The 18,520-nt window shown below is 37.9% G+C and overlaps 1 protein-coding gene and 1 long non-coding RNA gene across 14 annotated transcripts in view; one reads left to right on the forward strand and one right to left on the reverse strand.

Moving 5' to 3' along the window:
- PPP1R9A (protein phosphatase 1 regulatory subunit 9A) overlaps positions 1 to 18,520 on the reverse strand; it is a 395,072-nt gene that overhangs the window by 64,818 nt on the left and 311,734 nt on the right. For all 13 annotated transcript variants that reach the window (XM_073009120.1, XM_038004639.2, XM_038004633.2 and 10 more), the window contains one exon: positions 6,172 to 6,327. In XM_073009120.1, the coding sequence (XP_072865221.1) occupies positions 6,172 to 6,327 (156 nt within the window). The remainder of the gene's footprint in view (positions 1 to 6,171; positions 6,328 to 18,520) is intronic.
- LOC140709666 (uncharacterized) overlaps positions 13,412 to 18,520 on the forward strand; it is a 64,914-nt gene continuing 59,805 nt past the window's right edge. Inside the window, exon 1 of the long non-coding RNA XR_012090360.1 lies at positions 13,412 to 13,559. This is a non-coding gene — a long non-coding RNA (uncharacterized lncRNA). The remainder of the gene's footprint in view (positions 13,560 to 18,520) is intronic.

Here is an 18,520-nt window from a genome sequence, read left to right on the forward strand (position 1 = left end):
AGCCAGTTTTCCCAACACCATTTATTAAATAGGGAATCCTTTCTTCATAGTTGGCAATTTTTTTATTGCCATTTCAATCTCTCTGCCTGCTATTGGTCTGTTCAGAGGTTTTTATATCTTCCTGGTTTAATCTAGGATGGTTGTATATTTCCAGGAATTTAAACATCTCCTCCAGATTTTCAAGTTTATGCGTGTAAAGGTGTTCACAGTAGCCTTGAATGATCTTTTAGTATTTCTGGGTATCAACTATAATATCTCCCGTTTCATTTGAACTGAGCTTATCTGGATCTTCTCTCTTCTTTTCTTGGTTAATCTCACTAGAGATCTAGCAATTTTATTTATCTTTTCAAAGAATCAGCTTTTTGTTTCATTTATCTTTTGTATTTGTTTGTTTCAATTTCATTTAGTTTTGCTCTGATCTTCATTATTTCTTTTCTTCTGCTGGGTTTGGGTTTGGATTGTTCTTGTTTCTTCAGTTCTGTGAAGTGTGACCTTAGATTGTCAGTTTGTGCCCTTTCAGACTTTTTGATGTAGGTATTTAATGCTATAAACTTTCCTCTTAGCACTGCTTTTGCTGTATCCCAGAGGTTTTGATAGGTTGTGTCACTAGTATCATACAGTTCAAATAATTTTTAAATTTCCATCTTGATTGTTGACCCAACAATCATTCAGGAGTAGGGTTATTTAATTACCATGTGTTTGCATTGTTTCGAGGGTTCCTTTCAGAGTTGATTTCCAATTTTATTCCACTGTGGTCTTAGAGAACTTGAGATAATTTCAGTTTTCTTAAATTTACTGAGACTTGTTTTGTGGCCTATCATAAGGTTTATCTTGGAGAATGTTCCATGTGCTGATAAATAGAATGTATATTCTGCAATTGTTGGGTAGAATGTTTTATAAATATCTGTGAAGTCCATTTGTTGTAGGGTATAGTTTAAGCCTATTGTTTCTTTGTTGACTTTCTGTCTTGATGACCTACCTGTCAAGTGCTGACAGTGGAGTATGAAAGTCCCCCACTATTATTGTGTTGCCATCTATCTAATTTCTTAGGTCTAACAGTAATAAATTTGGGAGCTCCAGTGTTAGCTGCAAATATAGTTAGAATTGTAATATTTTCTTGTTGGACTAGTCCTTTTATCATTATACAGTTTCTCTCTTTGTCTTTTTTTAACTGCTGTTGCTTTAGTTTGTTTTGTCTGATATAAGAATAGCTACTCCAGCTTGCTTTTGGTGTCCATTTGCATACAATCTTTTTCTACCCTTTTACCTTAAGTTTATGTTAGTCCTTATGTGTTAGGTGAGTTTCCTGAAGACAGCAGAAACTTGGTTGGTGAATTCTTATCCATTCTGCCATTCTGTATCTTTTAGGTGGAGCATTTAGGCCATTTACATTCAATGTTAGTATTGATATGTGAGGTACTATTCTAGCACTGAGCTGTTTATTGCTTGAATATTTTTTTTCCATTGTGTTATTATAAAGGTCCTGTGAGATTTATGCTTTAAGTAGGTTCTATTTTGGTGTAATTCGAGGATTTATTTCTCTTTCTTTTGGGAAAGTTTTCCTCAATTATTCCCTCAAATATGTTTTCCAAACTTTTAGATTTCTCTCCTTCCTCAGGAACACCAATTGTTTTTAGTCTGGACATTTAACATAGTCCCAAACTTCTTGGAGACTTTATTCATTATAAAAAAATTCTTTTTTATTTGTCTTTGGTGGATTGGGTTAATTTGAAAGCCTTGTCTTCAAGCTCTGAAGTTCTTTCTTCAGAGCTTGTTTGATTCTACTGCTGAGACTTTCCAGTGCATTTTGTATTTCTGTGTGTCCTTGATTTCCAGAAGCTGTGACTGTTTTTTTATTCACGCTATTTCACTGAAAAATTTTCTTTCATTTCCCGTATTATGTTTTTGATGTCTTTAAGTTGGACTTCACCTTCCTCTGGTGCCTCCTTGATTAACTTAATAATTGACCTTCTAAAATATTTTTCTGGCAATTCAGAGATTTCATCTTGGTTTGGATCCATTGCTGGTTAACTGGTATGATCTTTTGGGGGTGTTAAAGAATCTTATTTTATCATATTACCAGAACTGTTTTTTCTGGTTCCTTCTCATTTGGGTTGACTACATCAGAGGGAAGATCTGGGATTCAAGGGCTACTGTCCAGATTCTTTTGTCCCACAGTGTGCTCCCTTGATTTGGTGTTCTCCCCCTTCCCCTAGGAATGGGGTTTCCTGAGAGGTGAAATGTAGTGATTATTTTTGCTCTTCTGGGTCTAGCCACCCAGCAGAACTACCAGGCTCTGTGCTGGTACTCGGGAGTATCTGCAAAGAGTACTGTGATGTGATCCATCTTCAGGTCTTGTAACCATGGATACCAGCACCTGCTTTGATGGAGGCAGCAGGGGAGTGATGTGGACTCAGAAGGGTCCTTGGTTGTATTTTTGTTTAGTGTGCTGGTCTTATATTGGTTGGACTCCAGTCAGGAGGTGGCAATTTCAAGAGCACATAAGCTGGGGTCCTATAGGGAGGATGCATATTTGCCCTAGGGCAAAATATGAATACCTGGTTAAGTATTCAGGTTTCTCAGGCAGTCAGCAGGTCCATGGAGCTCCCAAGAGATTATAACCTTTGTCTTCAGCTACCAGGGTGGGTAGAGGAAGACCACCAGGTTGGGGGAGGGACAGGAGTGTCTTAGCTCAGTCTCTCCTTGGGCAGGGCTTGCTGTGGCTGCTGTGGGGGATGGGGTTGTGGTTCCCAGTCCAATGGAGTTATATTTCCAGGGGGATTATGGCTGCCTCTGCTGAGTCACATACGCCACCAGGGAAGTGGGGGAAAGCCGGCAGTCATAGGCCTCATTCTGCTCCCACGAAGTCCAGAGTCCTAACAGCCAGTTTCACACCCACCATGCCCTTCACAACAGCACCAAGTCTATTTCCAGGCAGCTCATGACCAGCGCTGAGAACTCACCCTAAACCAGGAGCCTCCCTGTTGAGAAAGCAAGCAGACTCACAGTTTTTTGGCATTTCAGGGAGCCTGCAGTGGTGATCCAGTTCCTTCGAAAGGTCTGTGGATTCTCTTGGCTTTCCTGGTATTTTCCTGTGGTAGTTCTTGGGACAAAAGTTCACGATGTGAGTCTCCACACGCTGTTCTGTCCATCCAAGCAGGAGCCACAAGCAGTCCTGACTCTTATCTGCCATCTTAATCCTCCCAGTTTTTGCTTATTTATTTGAGAAGGGGTGTTGTGTGGCTCTGTCACCCAGGCTGGAGTGCAGTGGCAACCTTCATTGCTCACTGCAACTTCAAACTCCTGAGCTCAAGCCATTTTCCCACCTCAGCCTCCCAAAGAACTGAGATTATAGGTATGAGCCACCATGACTGGCCATATGGCAGCTTTTATTTAACCTACTCCAGTAATATGTTCTTTTACTTAGAGCTGGATACTTAGGTAACTTAGTATGTATGTGACTTACATAATGAATAAAGGGCACTATAAAACTTTAGGGAGGATGAGAAAAAAGGCTTTAATTAAACAAATATATTCTATGAACTTGGATTAAAAGATTCGATGTGATTTTTAAAACGCCAGTTCCCTGCAAATTTACTAGTTTAACACAATTACAACAAAAAATGCAGAGTATTTTTCAAGGGTATTTATAAAGTGATTCATACACTTTCTTGAATAAGTTGAAAAATAAAGGAATTTTTGAAAAGTTGGAATAATATGACTTAGCCCATCAATACTGATGTATATTCTAATAGTATTGCACTGAAGAAAAATGAGAAGATGGAGCAGACTATGAAGCCATAAGCAGTTCAGAAGGTAAAGGCACAATTCTTTAGATAATAATGTTGGCCCTCCTACCAAAGGGAAATTGGTAAATGAGCATTTAATAAAAGGGTTAACCAACTTTTGTTGGCTATTTGGAAACGTTAAATTAGGTACATGTCTTATATCATACAACAAATTCCAGCATATGTTTGACGCCATTCATTCCCTAAATATTTCACCACTAACTATATGCCAAGAATTATACAAAGACTGAGGACACGATAATAAACAAAAACATGGGAGCTTAAAGTCTAGCAGGAAGATAGATACAAAACAGGCCCAAAGTACAACTGATTGAGATAATGTCAGTCTAATGTGTTCTGCCCAAGTAATAAAACATACTTTTGCTTAAAATAATTAAGACAATCCTGTAACATGAAACTTTGTAAAGACGCTAATACAATATGACCCTTTACACTCACCCCAAGTTTTGTGCATAATCCTGTTAAAAGTGCCTAGTGCTATATAATATTTGGACATGTATATTAATCACATAAAGAAATTTCACAAAAAGAGTGCCACACAAGTGATACGCAGGGATAATATTCTGAAGAAATGAATATATTAATGTTAAATGTAAAACAAAAGAAGATAAAAGAATTGTAAGTGGGACGATGTGATATTGCCTGTTATTGAGGTGAGGACAAAATTCCAACTCTTAGAAAGCAAAACTAAAAGAAAGTTACAGACCTGGTTACTCAGGCTAAACATAAATCAGCCACATTACACATAATCAGCCAGATTACACAGCAGTCTACATCACGGTCAGCAACATTTTTCAGTAAAGGACCAGAAAGCAAATAATTTAGGAATTGCAGGCCATACAGTCTCTATTGTGACTACTCAACTTTGCTGTTACAGTATGTTATCAGCCACAAACAATAAAGAGATGGGCATGCTTGTGTTCAAATAAAACTTTATTTATAAAAAGTAGGCCAGATTTGGACAATATATCGTAATTTGCTAACCCCTGGTCTAGATCACTCTACACAATGGTGCATGCTTAAAACAATATTTATGGAGCTTTGAGTCCTTGGCTCAATTTTGAAAATGGAAGATATAACTTTCCATATATTATCTGTGCCTTGTAGGCTCTTCACCTTCCATAAAAGAATATGGACCCTTCTTCCAGCTCAATTATCTACCAAAGACTAGGCGTCATACTTACCTGGCAAAATGAAAGAGCTGTATTATAGGCTTTTGCCAGGGAATACTACTTTGATCTCATTGCCTTCAATATTTGTTAAAGTTGGGTTGTGAGTTAAAATATTCTTAGAGAACAAGGCATCTACCTACTTTTCTTAATAACTTATATTCTTTGACCAAATAAGGGCTGCAGAGAAACAGGTAACTAGATTACACCTCTTCCTCACACTCAGCCACTTTCCGCAGAACTTTTCTTTTTCTGCATTGCTCTTTGGTTTGAAGATATCAGTTAATTTAGAAAGTCTTTATAAGAAATGAACAAGTTGTAAATAATGACATATTTCTCTTCAGTGATGGAGAATACTCTTCCAAAACAAGGAAGTATAAACTGCTTGGGGACCTGTTAATCACTGTTTTTGTTTTATATGTGTCAGGGTTCTGAGAAGTTACTTTGGAAGAAAAGCTACCCACATTTCCTCCCCCAAGGTTCTATTCTTGGCCCTTCTCTAAGAGCACACTGCCTCAGGAGTCTGACCTCTTCAGACTCTGAGACTGCATCACCATACTCCCTTGCCTGGGTTTGGAAGCATCAGCAGAAAAGGAAAGCAGAGTCAGGGTATATTCTTACCCTTGCCCCAAGGATGCAGCTTTTAGCAGTGGTTGCATCTTATAAAGCTGCGGATGTTGATGGTAATAGCCTCCTGCTGTTGCCAGTCCCCATGCACTTCAACACCCCTTGTTAGTACTATTAACTCTGTTCAAAGTCTGTGTATTAAACTCTCTTCGAGTAAACCCTTTGGGTATGCCATCTGATGCTTATTAAAAACCTATTTCATGAACAGAAAGACAAAAAGAGCCTTTTTAGGAAATCCCTGCCTTAAGAGAACAGCTTATCACCAGGTACCAAAACTTCTGTAAAACTGAAAAAACATAACTTAAACATCATGAAACTGCACATGTAAGTTACTGCTTGAAATTATGGGCTACATGTATGTCACTATGACAAATAAGCATTTAAATCAATGATTGTGGAATGAGATTTACTGAAATTCTACTTGAAATTCAATGAGACTCAAGACAACCTGTTATTAAAAAGCTTTCATTTGCAAACTGATTATTCTTAATATACTATTTGAACAGAAATATATACTTAATGAAATGAACATGCATAGAGAAATATTTTGCAGCTTAGTGGCATACCTCTTTGAACTTGTGACTGAGCTTGCTTGTGTCCAGGTCTGATGGGGAAAACATGTCCTCATTCTCAGGCAGCTCAAAGACTTCAATGGCCATGTCGCTGCCAGGAAGGACAGGTCCTACCTCATCTTCTTCTTCATCTGTGGCATATTCTCCTGTCTGAAAGGAAGGGGATTTCAGAAATCCAGTTGTCCTTACCCCAGATGGAGGTGAGTTATTTGAAAATATTTTATAAAAGAGAAGACAGACATGTACCCAAATGGTGAAAGTGTAAGTAGGTTTTTCAGTCAAGCATGCCTCATGCAGTCAATGTTATAAACAAATGTTAGTTTAAAGATCCAAAGTGACAAACCTATGCCATATACAAGTGCGTTTCTAAAAATCTACTAGTATCAGTGGCATCTTTAATACAGAAACAAGAATTGTTTTTTCAATCTGAGTATTTGATTATTTTACCAAATAAAATTATGTTGCTGTGGGAAATAAGTAATTTCTTCAAATTCTCTTTGTGAATACACCACCCAACAGTGGGAGCAAGGAAAAGGGAAGGGGAGTTTAACGAATCACAGAGTTGGAAGGGACCTTAATTAAGCCTTGCAAAGGTTTGGCTGATTAATTCTCCTAAGCTTTAGAGTTCAAACAGTTCTGTTTTGTTTGCTTGTTAATTATTGTGGTGGTGAACTAGTGAGCTAAAGAATAAACCAAAGGTTCTAACTTGCAGCCTGCACTAAGTGTACTGTTTTGCCTGCCTAGCACGTTTATAAATCTGAATATTTTGTCAACGTGAGAAAAATGTTTCACATAAAGTTCTAGATTTCCAGCTTTCCTTGAGAAAGCCAAACATCTGTTAATATAGGCATACTGGGACATTATAACAATTGGCAAGTTAGTAGTGATTGCCCCTTTTAGAGGAATTATATGCTTTCTGATACCCCACAACTTTTCTAATGCCATATTGTTTCATGTTGTTAGCTTCACTCCTTTGTAATACCCACCGGTCCCTGTAGGTATTTGAGTTCATGACCTCTGGAATAAACGTTCCTCTTTGCCACTAATTTCCTTAACTTTATTAGAAAGTAGATCCTCTCCTGGTAGCATCAAGTTATGATACTGTAATTCAAAATAACTGTTTGAAATCTATACCTTATGATATAATTTAAAGATAAATCACTGACAGAGTTAAAAAGACAAAGTTCATTGAACTCATCCTTATTCCTTCAGGTAGCACGTTATCTAACACATAAAACAGAGATAGGAATTCATATTGTCTTTAAAACACTTTCATGAACAGTGTACTGAATGATCTATTCCTTTGATTAAATAGGCTCAGCATCTGATTGCCGTTTTCTTCTTTTGATTCTGTATTATATTCTTCCTGCCAAAGCAGGAACCCCCTGCTTCACCTTTCCCCCTGCCCATGTTTGCACATGAAGGAAATCTGGTCCTTAATCCCAGTCTAATAATTCCCAATGTCTGAAAGACCATTATTAAATTGCCTTCAGATTTCTCTTTTTCAATAAAATAATTCTAGTTGCCTCAAAGGTAATTTGCTGTAATTGTCTTTGTGGTTGTGCTCTGATTTCTCTCCAAGTTTTCCACGTTTCTCTAAATTGCAGAGCCTGAAAGTGGACACAGTTTCTAGTAAGGAATTTGAAGGTCATCGACCATGATGAACACACTGCCACAGCATCCTTCACGCTCTACCTCCCCACACAGAGGCTATTATCATGGAGAACTTGACATTGGTGGCATCTGTGTACAGAAGTAAGCTCAGAATATTCCATGTGGAGCAATGATTTTCCAAACTGGTTACAGGTTAGTTGGAACCTTTATTTTCCCCAAATATAATCACAGGTGATTTGACTAAAAGGAAAAGAGGTTGGTGGCCTCCAGTTTGATCCTATATATCTCCTCAGTACCTGGAACTCTAGATCTCTGTAGAAATCAGTCTGAAAATGTCTAAACTATAAATACCAATTCAAATGTCTTTGCCACTGGCAGGTGAAGGTAGCTCAAGAACGGGAGCCAGCTGGTCAGATAGCTTGTACTTATTTATTAGCACAATGAGATCCTACAAATCTTAAATAACTCTAATTCCAGATCTGGCTTTTTTTTTTTTTTTTTTTTTTTTTTTTTTTGTATTCTGTGAATTAACTCATCTCCTGTTCATACATATTTCTACAGCCAACAAATACTTGGTAAATTCCAGTGAAATTAATTAACAGGAAAGCAGCAAGACTGGCAAGTAAGTAATCTTAAGATAAGTTGCTGAAAAATTTTCATATAGAGGTATAAAACTGTGTACTTGTTTTTAACCCTATCATTACAACTGGCAGCAAAACCCAAGCCTTTATTATGAAGGCTTAAACTAGGTATATAGAATTCACTATATACAGCATTGAATGACTCAAGAAACTCTTATGCTAAATTTAAAGTATGACTAAGCCATAACAATGTGGCACATTTTAAACATGAGTTGAAATGAACAATTTGATTTCCTTTTGCTAGCTTGAAAATAAATACTTGTTCACTATATGTGAGAGAATTAATATAAATATGTGCCTAGGATGGGACCTGACATATAACAAGATCTCAGCAAATATTTTTAAAAGAATAAATCCAAGAATGCCAATGCATTAACTTGGTAATATACAGAACTTCCTAAGGAGGTTTTCAGTAATATCAAGAAAATGAACTGTGGTCACTTGTTAAGAAGGCAGTAATATATTATACTAACAATCTTACTGTGAATAACAGGAATAGCGTATGCACAACATATGCAATTCTTACCTCTAAGTATAAGTTGCACTTTGCCATCCATATACAATTTAATTTTGAAAATTATCTTCAGAAATATAAGTTGTTAAGCGTTCTTCTCGATTCTTTTGTGGACTTTGCCAGTATCCTCTCCTTCCCAATACCCAAATTACCTGCAGTACTGTTAAAATTTTTATCACTCATTTCATCTTTTCATTTACTAATGCCTTCTTTCTCCAATTAGCCTTATAAGCATCCTGAGGACAAATATGTCTTTTGCTGTCTCGATTCTACTTATTACTTATTATAGGCTAGGGATGTCATGTTTAAAACATTATGTTATAATTCTCTCTTCCTGAACAGTTGCCATTCCACCCTTAAATAGGCTTTAGGATAAAGGATGCATTTACTACAGAATCTCCTAAATACCTGGAAATAAAAAAGTTACAGTTAGTGGACTAAGAAAAATAGATTCTTCTAATATTTTATCTTTATTGAAAATGGAAATTGTTTTTGTGGTTACACTGCAAATAAAATACGTAACATGGAATGTGTCAGCAGAATGTTGTAAACCTCAAAATTAGATTGGATTAAATCTGCCATTTACAAAGGAAGATGAACAATGTTGTACCAAAAAAAAAAAAAAAAAAAAAAAAACCCCAAACCAACAAAACACGAAATTACTTCAATAAAGTATTTCCATTGGTATCTAGCTCTATTTCTGCTCAAATTAAAAATCTTTCAGGTAACCAGATTTTCTTGAAATTCTTTGTCCTAACACGCAAATCCACTTCAAATGTGGCAGTAACAGTTTTTTGGGTAAAAAACTGACAGAGAGAGTAAATTTTCCTTTTCATGTCTTTACCTACCTTTTTGATTAATATATGATATATATGATATTATATGATATATGATATTTTTAATAGCCCCACACAAAGGGGTAAAAAATGAAGAGCAATACTTTTGCAACTTACTGTGTGCTCAGCATTGTACATTCCTCAACTATGGGATATGGGTGTTACCATACTATCTTAATTTGAGGAAACTGAGACTCAGAGACCATACCTAAAGTCAATTAGTTAAATTATTGAAGCTACATCCAACATATTTCAAAGCCCATGCTCCTTCTTCTATGCTATGATGCTTCCAGTCTACAGAAACTAAAGTTCTGCAGGAAAAAAAAAAAAAAAATTGGGAATATACTTTTTAATGATCCCAACCCCAAACCTGGGTGGATAATCCTGTTGTATTGAAATTCACCTTCCACGGCTTTGAATATTATCATGAATTCACTTTGAAGACTCACACCTCTGTATACTGGGCTCCAAAGTTCTTGCCCTCTTCTCTTCTCTCATAATATGCTTAACCTGGGCAAGTATATAGAATTCCCTTTTGAAAGAATCAGGAGCAGTACTGGTGGGTTAATTGCAATATAGAGAGGAATCACTGACAAACAAACACACACACACACACATATGCATACCATTTTATGTTAACTTAAATCATAGAAGTATTCATTTATTGCTTATCTTTTAATTGTAGTGTCAAGTCTTCCTCTTGGCTTATGGGTCTGCTGACTGACATTTTATGCACTCTTGTATAAACTACAACAATAAAATATAGTCTACGAAATTATTGTAGCATCTTTAAAATAGATGGAAAAGATCCTTCCAAGGCAAAAGGAATGCAAAATTTCTCTAGATTTTTATGGTTTTCCCCTATCTTTTATATTTCCTTCTCACACCTAATTTTCTTGAGCTTCCAGTCTTTATTAAATCTTCCCAAAACATTATATTAAGTTTTCATAGATACAACGACTTCCTTTACACACATATTACATCACTTAACATTTTATAAAATAACGTAATTATAACAAGTACAACCAACAGCTTCTGTCTCTTGGTAAACATATAACTTTTGACTAGTGGGAGACATATGCAGACATACTAGAGCCTGGGACACTCATGAGAGCTATAGATATCAGTCTAGGTTTTGCAGAAGGAACAGAGAGTATCTGTTATATTGGTAAGTTGGTTAAGTGGGGATCAATGAAAGAATTTTAGTTTTGAAGTCGCGTAGACCTGGGTTCAATTCCTGGCCTTGAGACATTGGGAATTAGCGTCTATATCTAACCTTTAATTTCTTCATCTATAAAGTAAGGACAAAACAGTTGCTTAGCATACGAAAGTTGTCATGAGATTAAGTTACATGGTGCTTATGTATTTAACACAAGGTCTGGCACATAGTAGGTGCTCAAAACAAGTGACTGCTATTGTTGCTGCTGCTGGTGTCAATACTGCAATAGCAACAGGCTAAAGATTTTCCAATCTGTATCTTGTAACCACGTTTGCTAAACTTTGGTCTCATAAATGTAAATTCCTAGAAGACCTCAACACATGAATCTTTTATAAGCAAATTGGTCATTTTTGAAGTAAAACTTTTCCTTTCCTCTATATATACCTGTTCCTCTACTCATATTCCCAGTTTGGAGTAGGCACCAGCTTCTACCCAAGCCCAAGAAAACTTCCATGCCTCTGTCCTCCTCACTTACTGGCCCCAACCTGCCCCAGGGCTTCAAGATGAATAACCGTGTACATGAGAACATCCTGTGAAGCTGCTGCCCTTAAGACTTTCCTAATTCACTCCTTTATGCTCCCACTGTGTGACTGACATCACTCATAATGCTTTGACGTTTCTTTATCTGCCTTCTCTCATCAACTTCTTTCATCTGAACATTCCTAGAGAGTGCCAGGTACAATTTATCCTTGCAATCCTGGTGTGGCTAATACATTGCTTGGCATATAGTGGGCACTGAACAAATGTTTGCTGAATAAATTCAGATAGTTGTAGCCACATCTGCATAGCACAGTAGAGCCTGATTTTCCTGTTAATCTCAGCTTTCCAGGATGAAATATAGTGAAACACAGCTGCAGCTGGGGCCTAAAAGACCCTTCTGGGGATTTTCTCTTGTTGTTAGGTTCAACCATTAGCAGTAATTTTTGCTGTAGCAATGTTTGCTCTGGTAAATTCAGGGAAACTAAATGGTGCTAATCACAAAAATAGCCTTAATTATGCAGTTTTTGTTGGAATTTGTTTACTGGATTTGAATTTGGTTCTATGTATTTTCAGATGCACTTCTGTGAGAGAATAGAGGAGAGCCGCTTCTTCCCTGGAGGAGAAAAACCTCAAACTCACATTTTAATGTTTAAAATTCCTAAATCTGCACCCACCATCCAAGGGCTTTTGGCAAAAGCATCCCTCTCTCTGCCGAAGCATCTCTCTTTCCATTTTTTTTTTTTTGTCAGTGACATCTGTGTGTCCTAGTTTTATAATGTTAGTACACTTAGTCTCTTTGAATGTTGTTTGTTCATCTATAAAATGGGAATAACAGCACCTTCTTCATTTAAAGAGGTTGTTATGAGAATTCATTGTGGTGATATGAAAGAGTTAACCACAGTGCCTAGAATATGCTAAATGACTGCATGACATTATGATTATGATTGTTTTCACCATCCCTTATTTCTCCAGGACAACACCATCAACTAATGCAACAAAAAAAGCATTTGGGGTTGGAGAGACGAGGGACAGAAGAGAGAAAAATCCTAATGTCGCAGTTGCATAACAGTGAGCAAGTTCATTTAGTTTGTATCTTTTGTGATCTCTTCTATAAAATGGTGTAAAAGATACCAATCTCATAGGATATTGAGAGGATTCAAAGAAATGAAATATGCAAAATATCCAACATGATGCCTGGCCCAGCATATATATTTATTTTTTCTCCCACTTATCAACTCATTCAAAATTTTCTTGTCAATCTTTTGTTTTTGGAGTATTTCCTGATTTTTCACTCCATTCTCACTGTCTAGTCACCAAGTCAAGAAACATCTAAAATCCTTCTCTAGATTACTCACATGGCCTCTGTGTTCCTTGCCTTCAGGCTCTCAGCTTGTCAGGTCATTGGTAATATTGCTGAAAAATTATTCTTCCTAAAATTTTGACCAAAAAAATCATTATTTGCCAATAAAATCTTTTCTAACAACTCAAATCCATTCTTCAGTTTTTATCCCCTTCCTTTTAGAAAGTATCCTCTGGAAGCCAGGACTCTGTTTCCTACTACAGGAGGCAGACTCCAAAATGACCCCAGTGACCTTGCTTTCTGGGTGTTCATGCCCTTGTATACTCCCTTCCCACTGAGTGAGGGCTGAACGACTGATTTCTAACAACCAGAATACAATAAAAGTAATGGAATGTCACTTCTCAGATTAGGTGAAAAAAAAAAAAAGACTATGATTTGTGTCTCTTTTGTCCTCTTGCTCTCTCTCTCCCTCTCTCTCTCAGCCCTCACTATTGGGAAGGAAGTTGCAATGTTATGAGCAGGGAGAAGCCCACATCCCAAGGACCTGATGACCTGATGTTTCTGGACAACAGCCAGTGAGGACCTGAGGCCTGCCAAGTCACATGAGGGAGTCTGGAAGTGGGTCTTCTCAGTCCTGCCAACAGTTGTGAGTGAGCATGGATGCACATCCTCTCCCAGTGGAGCATTTGGATGACCACAGCTCTGGCTAACACCTTACTTACAGCCTTGGGAGAGATTCTGAGTCAGAGGCATCCAGCTAAATTGACCCACAGACATGGTAATGTACAAATATGTCTTGTTTTAAGTTGCTAAGTTTTGGTGATAATTTGTAATGCAGCAAATAGAAGAGGGATGCTGCCAAAACAAATACAGAAAAAAAAAACAACAGAGAAGTAGCTTGGAAACAGGCAGTGGGCAAAGGCTAGAAGGATTCTGAAGAGTGTACTGGAGCAAGCCTAAATTGCACTGCACAGATTGTGAGTGGAAACTGGAAGGGAGCGTGCTTGTCATGTAGTGACACAAAGCTTAGCAACATTATCACCTTCTCTAATGAGAAAGTAGGAAGTGTTCCTTGTGAACAGGGTGATCTGGCTAAGTAGAGTTCTAAACACAGTGGTGAAGGTGCTGCCTGATTTCTTCTTGCTGCTTATAGTAAAATGTAAAAATAATAGAGTTCAGTTGAGAGTATTAAACAGAAAGGAATTCTTTCTGTTTAAACAGAAACTTGATGGTTTTCAAAGTCTTAAAATTAAGTCTAAAATTAAGAAATGGCTTCCAAACAGAGTTCAAATCCAGGGAACTGCCGAAGAATGTGGTTTAAAAATGAAGCAGAACGTATAACCAGGCTGGGCGTGGAGGCTCACACCTGTAATCCCAACACTTTGGAAGGCTGAGATGGGTGGATCACTTGAGGTCAGGAGTTTGAGACCAGCCTGACCAACATGGTGAAACCTTGTTTCTACTAAAACAAACAAAATACAAAATTAGCTGGGAATGGTGGCACTAGCCTGTAATCCCAGCTACTCGGGAGGCTGAGGCATGAGAAACGCTTGAACCCGTAAGGCAGAAGTTGCAGTCAGCCAAGATTGCATCAGTGTGTTCCAGTCTGGGCAACAGAGCAAAACTCTGTCTCCAAAAAAAAAAAAAAAAAAAAAAAAAAAAAGAAAAGAAAAATAGTATGACCAATAAAATCTTATTAAGAATTCTGCCCTTAGGAAATTCAAATTTTTAAATAATGAGTGATAAACAAACCTGTCACTGCCCTAAAGGGATATACTATCTCCCAATGATACCAACATCATTGGAAAGATAATTTGAAACATAGGCTGCTGTTGCTGCTGCTGCTCAAAAAACAAAGCAGAGAAGGGAGAACCCATGGAGGAACTGTCTCCAAACAACGTCCACCCTCATTTCTACACAGTCTTGGCTTGGGGTGAATTTTCCCCGAGTATGGCATTCCCTTGGCCACAATGATCAATGTGATCAAGAGTGGCTAGGACCAAAGCCATTCAGTCTGTCTCAGAGCATATGATTAATACTGCTCTCAATAGGATTCCAAGCAGCAGAAGTAGTCTAACTTGCAGCATTGGTAACAACTATATTCCCTAGGCTCCCAGACCCAACTGGTTAAAGAAATCCCATAAACCATCAGGATATACCTTAGAAACCCAGGACTTTCTCCTTAAGCTTCTGTATTGACCTTTCTACTTGGCCTAAGGTATTAAACCAGGTACAGCAGGATCAATAATTACATAGACTCAAACCTTGGCATACAAGGAGGAAGTCTAGGGGTTAGAGCAATTCTACTGTCCAGAAAAACGCTGACCAAAAGGTTGAGGCTGACATGACTGCCTTCCAAGACTGAGGTAGTACCAATAATCACATTACCTAAAATCAGGAACAATTTTCATAAGACCTTATCTGATTAAATGACTTTAATCATAAGGACAATTGCCTGTAGGGCTCATACAAATAATAAATTAGTTATCCCTCAGGAAAGCTCCCTTTAGTAACTAAGAGTAGCCTCATTTTGGAGGGATCTCTATAATCATCTGAAGGCTACATGATCTAATGGTGGTCTTTCTTTAAATACATATATATATATTTTTAAATTCTTTAAAATATCCTAAAGAAAAGATTTCTTTTTTTTTTTCCTTTTTTTAAAGAAAAGATTTCTTACAAAGGTCTTTCTTTGGTGATGGATATCCCAAGTAAACGAATTTGATCTTTACAAATTAAATGAATATATTAAATTGTCACATATACCCTGAAAAGATATATATATCTTATGCATCAATAAAAATATTTTTAAAAGAATCACCTGGAGATCCTATTAAATTGCAGATTCTGATTCTATTTTTTAAAGCCTTTCTTTAAATACATTTAAACATATAAAAATACCTCTAAGGTGCAGCTACATGAGCAGTTCAAAGAATGTGACCAGTTGCCACAATTTGCTTCCACTGTTTGCTATCCCAAACTTTTTTTTAATTGACTGAGTAGAGACAGGGACTTACTCTGTCACCCAGGCTGGAGTGCAATGGCGCAATCATAGCTCACTGCAGCTTCAAACTCCTGGGTTCAAGTGATCTTCCCACCTCAGCTTCCCATGTAGTCAGGACTACAGGCATGCAGCACTGCCATGCCAGGCTTTTACAAAATTATTTTTTTAGAGACAGGTCTTGCTATGTTGCCCAGGCTGCTCTTGAACTCCTGGCCTCAAGTTATCCTCCCACCTCAACCTCCCAAAGTATTGGAATTACAGGTGTGAGCCACCACTCCCAACCCTATATATCCCAAACTTCAATATGTCAGTCTATAATTTTAGGAGTGGCAGACCCAACAAATCAGTTGCAATAGACCCACAGTTAGTAAAAATATAACAAGCTTCATCAAGGGGAGTATTGGCCAGAGATATAAATGGACTTGTGTGCTGCCTGTTGAGCAGAGTGGCCATGTCCATTTTGGGGTCTGCATAACTAGTGCTGAGATTGAAAAACCAGAAGACAACATTGGACAACTTCGCAGAACCATCAGTGAACCAATATCAGGGATTTAAAGAAAGTCTATGAATTGAAGACATCACCAAGTCAAACTCCCCATTTCAGGAGGCAGAGAGACAAAGCTTTAATCAAACAGAAAGCTACCACTTGTAGCCAGCCTGGCAGCTTTCTGGAATCTGTCATTTCTATTTGACAAACAATGTGTGTTGAACCCTTCCAATCTTGTTGGTCATGAGTTCAAGGTGACCCATCTCAAACTGAGAATATCAGGCCAGAGGTATTGTCTGTCCATGGGTCAGACATTTAATTTCTTTTTATTATTTTTTTAATGTGTTTTTAAAAATATACTTTAAGTTCCAGGATACATATGCAGAACATGCAGGTTTGTCACATAGGTATGCATGTGCCATGGTGGTTTGCTGCACCCATCAACCTGTCATCTACATTAGGCATTTCTCCTAATGCTATCCTTCCTCTAGCCCTCCACCCCCTGACAGGCCCCAGTGTGTGATGTTCCCCTCCCTGTGTCCATGTGTTCTCATTGATCAACTCCCACTTATGAGTGAGAACATGCAGTGTTTGGTTTTCTGTTGCTGTGTTAATTTGCTGAGAATGATGGTTTCCAGCTTCAACCACATCCTTGCAAAGGACATTAACTCATCCTTTTTATGACTGCATAGTATTCCATGGTGTATGTGTGCCACATTTTGGTTCCAAGTCTTTGCTATTGTGAATAGTGCTGCAATAAACATACGTGTGCATGTGTCTTTATAGTAGAATGACTTACAATCCTTTCAGTATATATCCAGTAATGGGATTGCTGGGTCAAATGGTATTTCTGGTTCTAGATCCTTGAGGAATCTCCACACTGTCTTCCACAATGGTTGAACTAGTTTACACTCCCATAAACAGTGTAAATGCATTCCTATTTCTTCATATTCAATTTCAATAAGAGCTTAGTAGCAAATTCATAACCATTTAAAAAAAAAAAAGAGGTGTGTTCAATGACTGATCAAGCATGTGATATTGTTGAGTTGGGAAATGGCCTGAGAATCCTGGCAGCCATTAATTGTTTATTTTTATTATTTTATTATTATTTTTGAGACAGAGTCTCATTCTGTCACCCAGGCTGGAATACAATGGCACTATCTCGGCTCACTGCAACCTCCACCTCCTGGGCTCAAATGATTCTCCTGCCTCAGCCTCCCGAGTAGCTAGGATTACAGACGTGCACCACCACACCCAGCTAATTTTTGTATTTTTAGTAGAGGGGGGTTCACCATGTTGGCCAGGCTGGTCTTGAACTCCCGACCTCAAGTGATCCTCTCGCCTTGGCCTCACAAAGAGCTGGGATTACAAGCATGAGCCACTGCTCCAAACCCATTAAGTGTCTAAATAAGCTGTGAATTCCTTTTCTCCTCCTAAGATGCTATCTTGTTTCTGCTGGGCCACCTGAGAGAAAACAGGGAAGGTGATATACATGATCCACTGTTATCGCTCTACATGTGGCAATCTCTGAATTGGAAAATCCCCATGGACACTAATGTGACAAGAAGTTCACGCATATAACACATCAATTCCATTACACATTTAGCAGTGGAAACCATGACACCATTACATTTTATTTGCCCACAAAGGGTGCCATCCTCAAGGCTATTTTAGCTTACCTTCCCACTGTGAACCCATTATATCAGCTGAATTTGGGTATCCTTCTCACAGTGGCACTAGGTGAAATAGTGAGTTGGGAACCACAGTATCAACAGAACAGAATGATAAAGTTCAAGTGTTTCCCCCTCCAAAGTTCTCCATTATATTAAAGGGGTTTTTATAAAATTTGGTCTCTCTAGAGGGCAAAAACATTTCAGCCCAAAGCAACTGAATCAGAGTAGAGCAAGAAGGCATCAAGAGGTGTGGAAGCAGAGAAGAGCTCTGTGGCAGTCACAGGCACATTCAGTTCTGAGCAGTGCAGTGTTTACTCCTGCTTTAACCTAACTTCCAATGTTTATAGTACACCTGAGGCACTCTATAAGGCTGCTCATAATTACTGACACCATCTACTACTTAGTTTTGGGGAGTCTTTGACTCAGTAATCATAACCTTGACTTCTATAGCAAAAATTCCATTATACAGTCCATCATCATCTGGGACATTCACTGCCCTGTTATCATGATAACATCTCTTTAAACCTGGTTTCAACATAAAAGGACACGGGAGTTTTCCAGGATGATAAGGCTGA

Source organism: Chlorocebus sabaeus, chromosome 21, assembly GCF_047675955.1.
Source record: "Chlorocebus sabaeus isolate Y175 chromosome 21, mChlSab1.0.hap1, whole genome shotgun sequence".
Classification (NCBI taxonomy): Eukaryota; Metazoa; Chordata; class Mammalia; order Primates; family Cercopithecidae; genus Chlorocebus; species Chlorocebus sabaeus.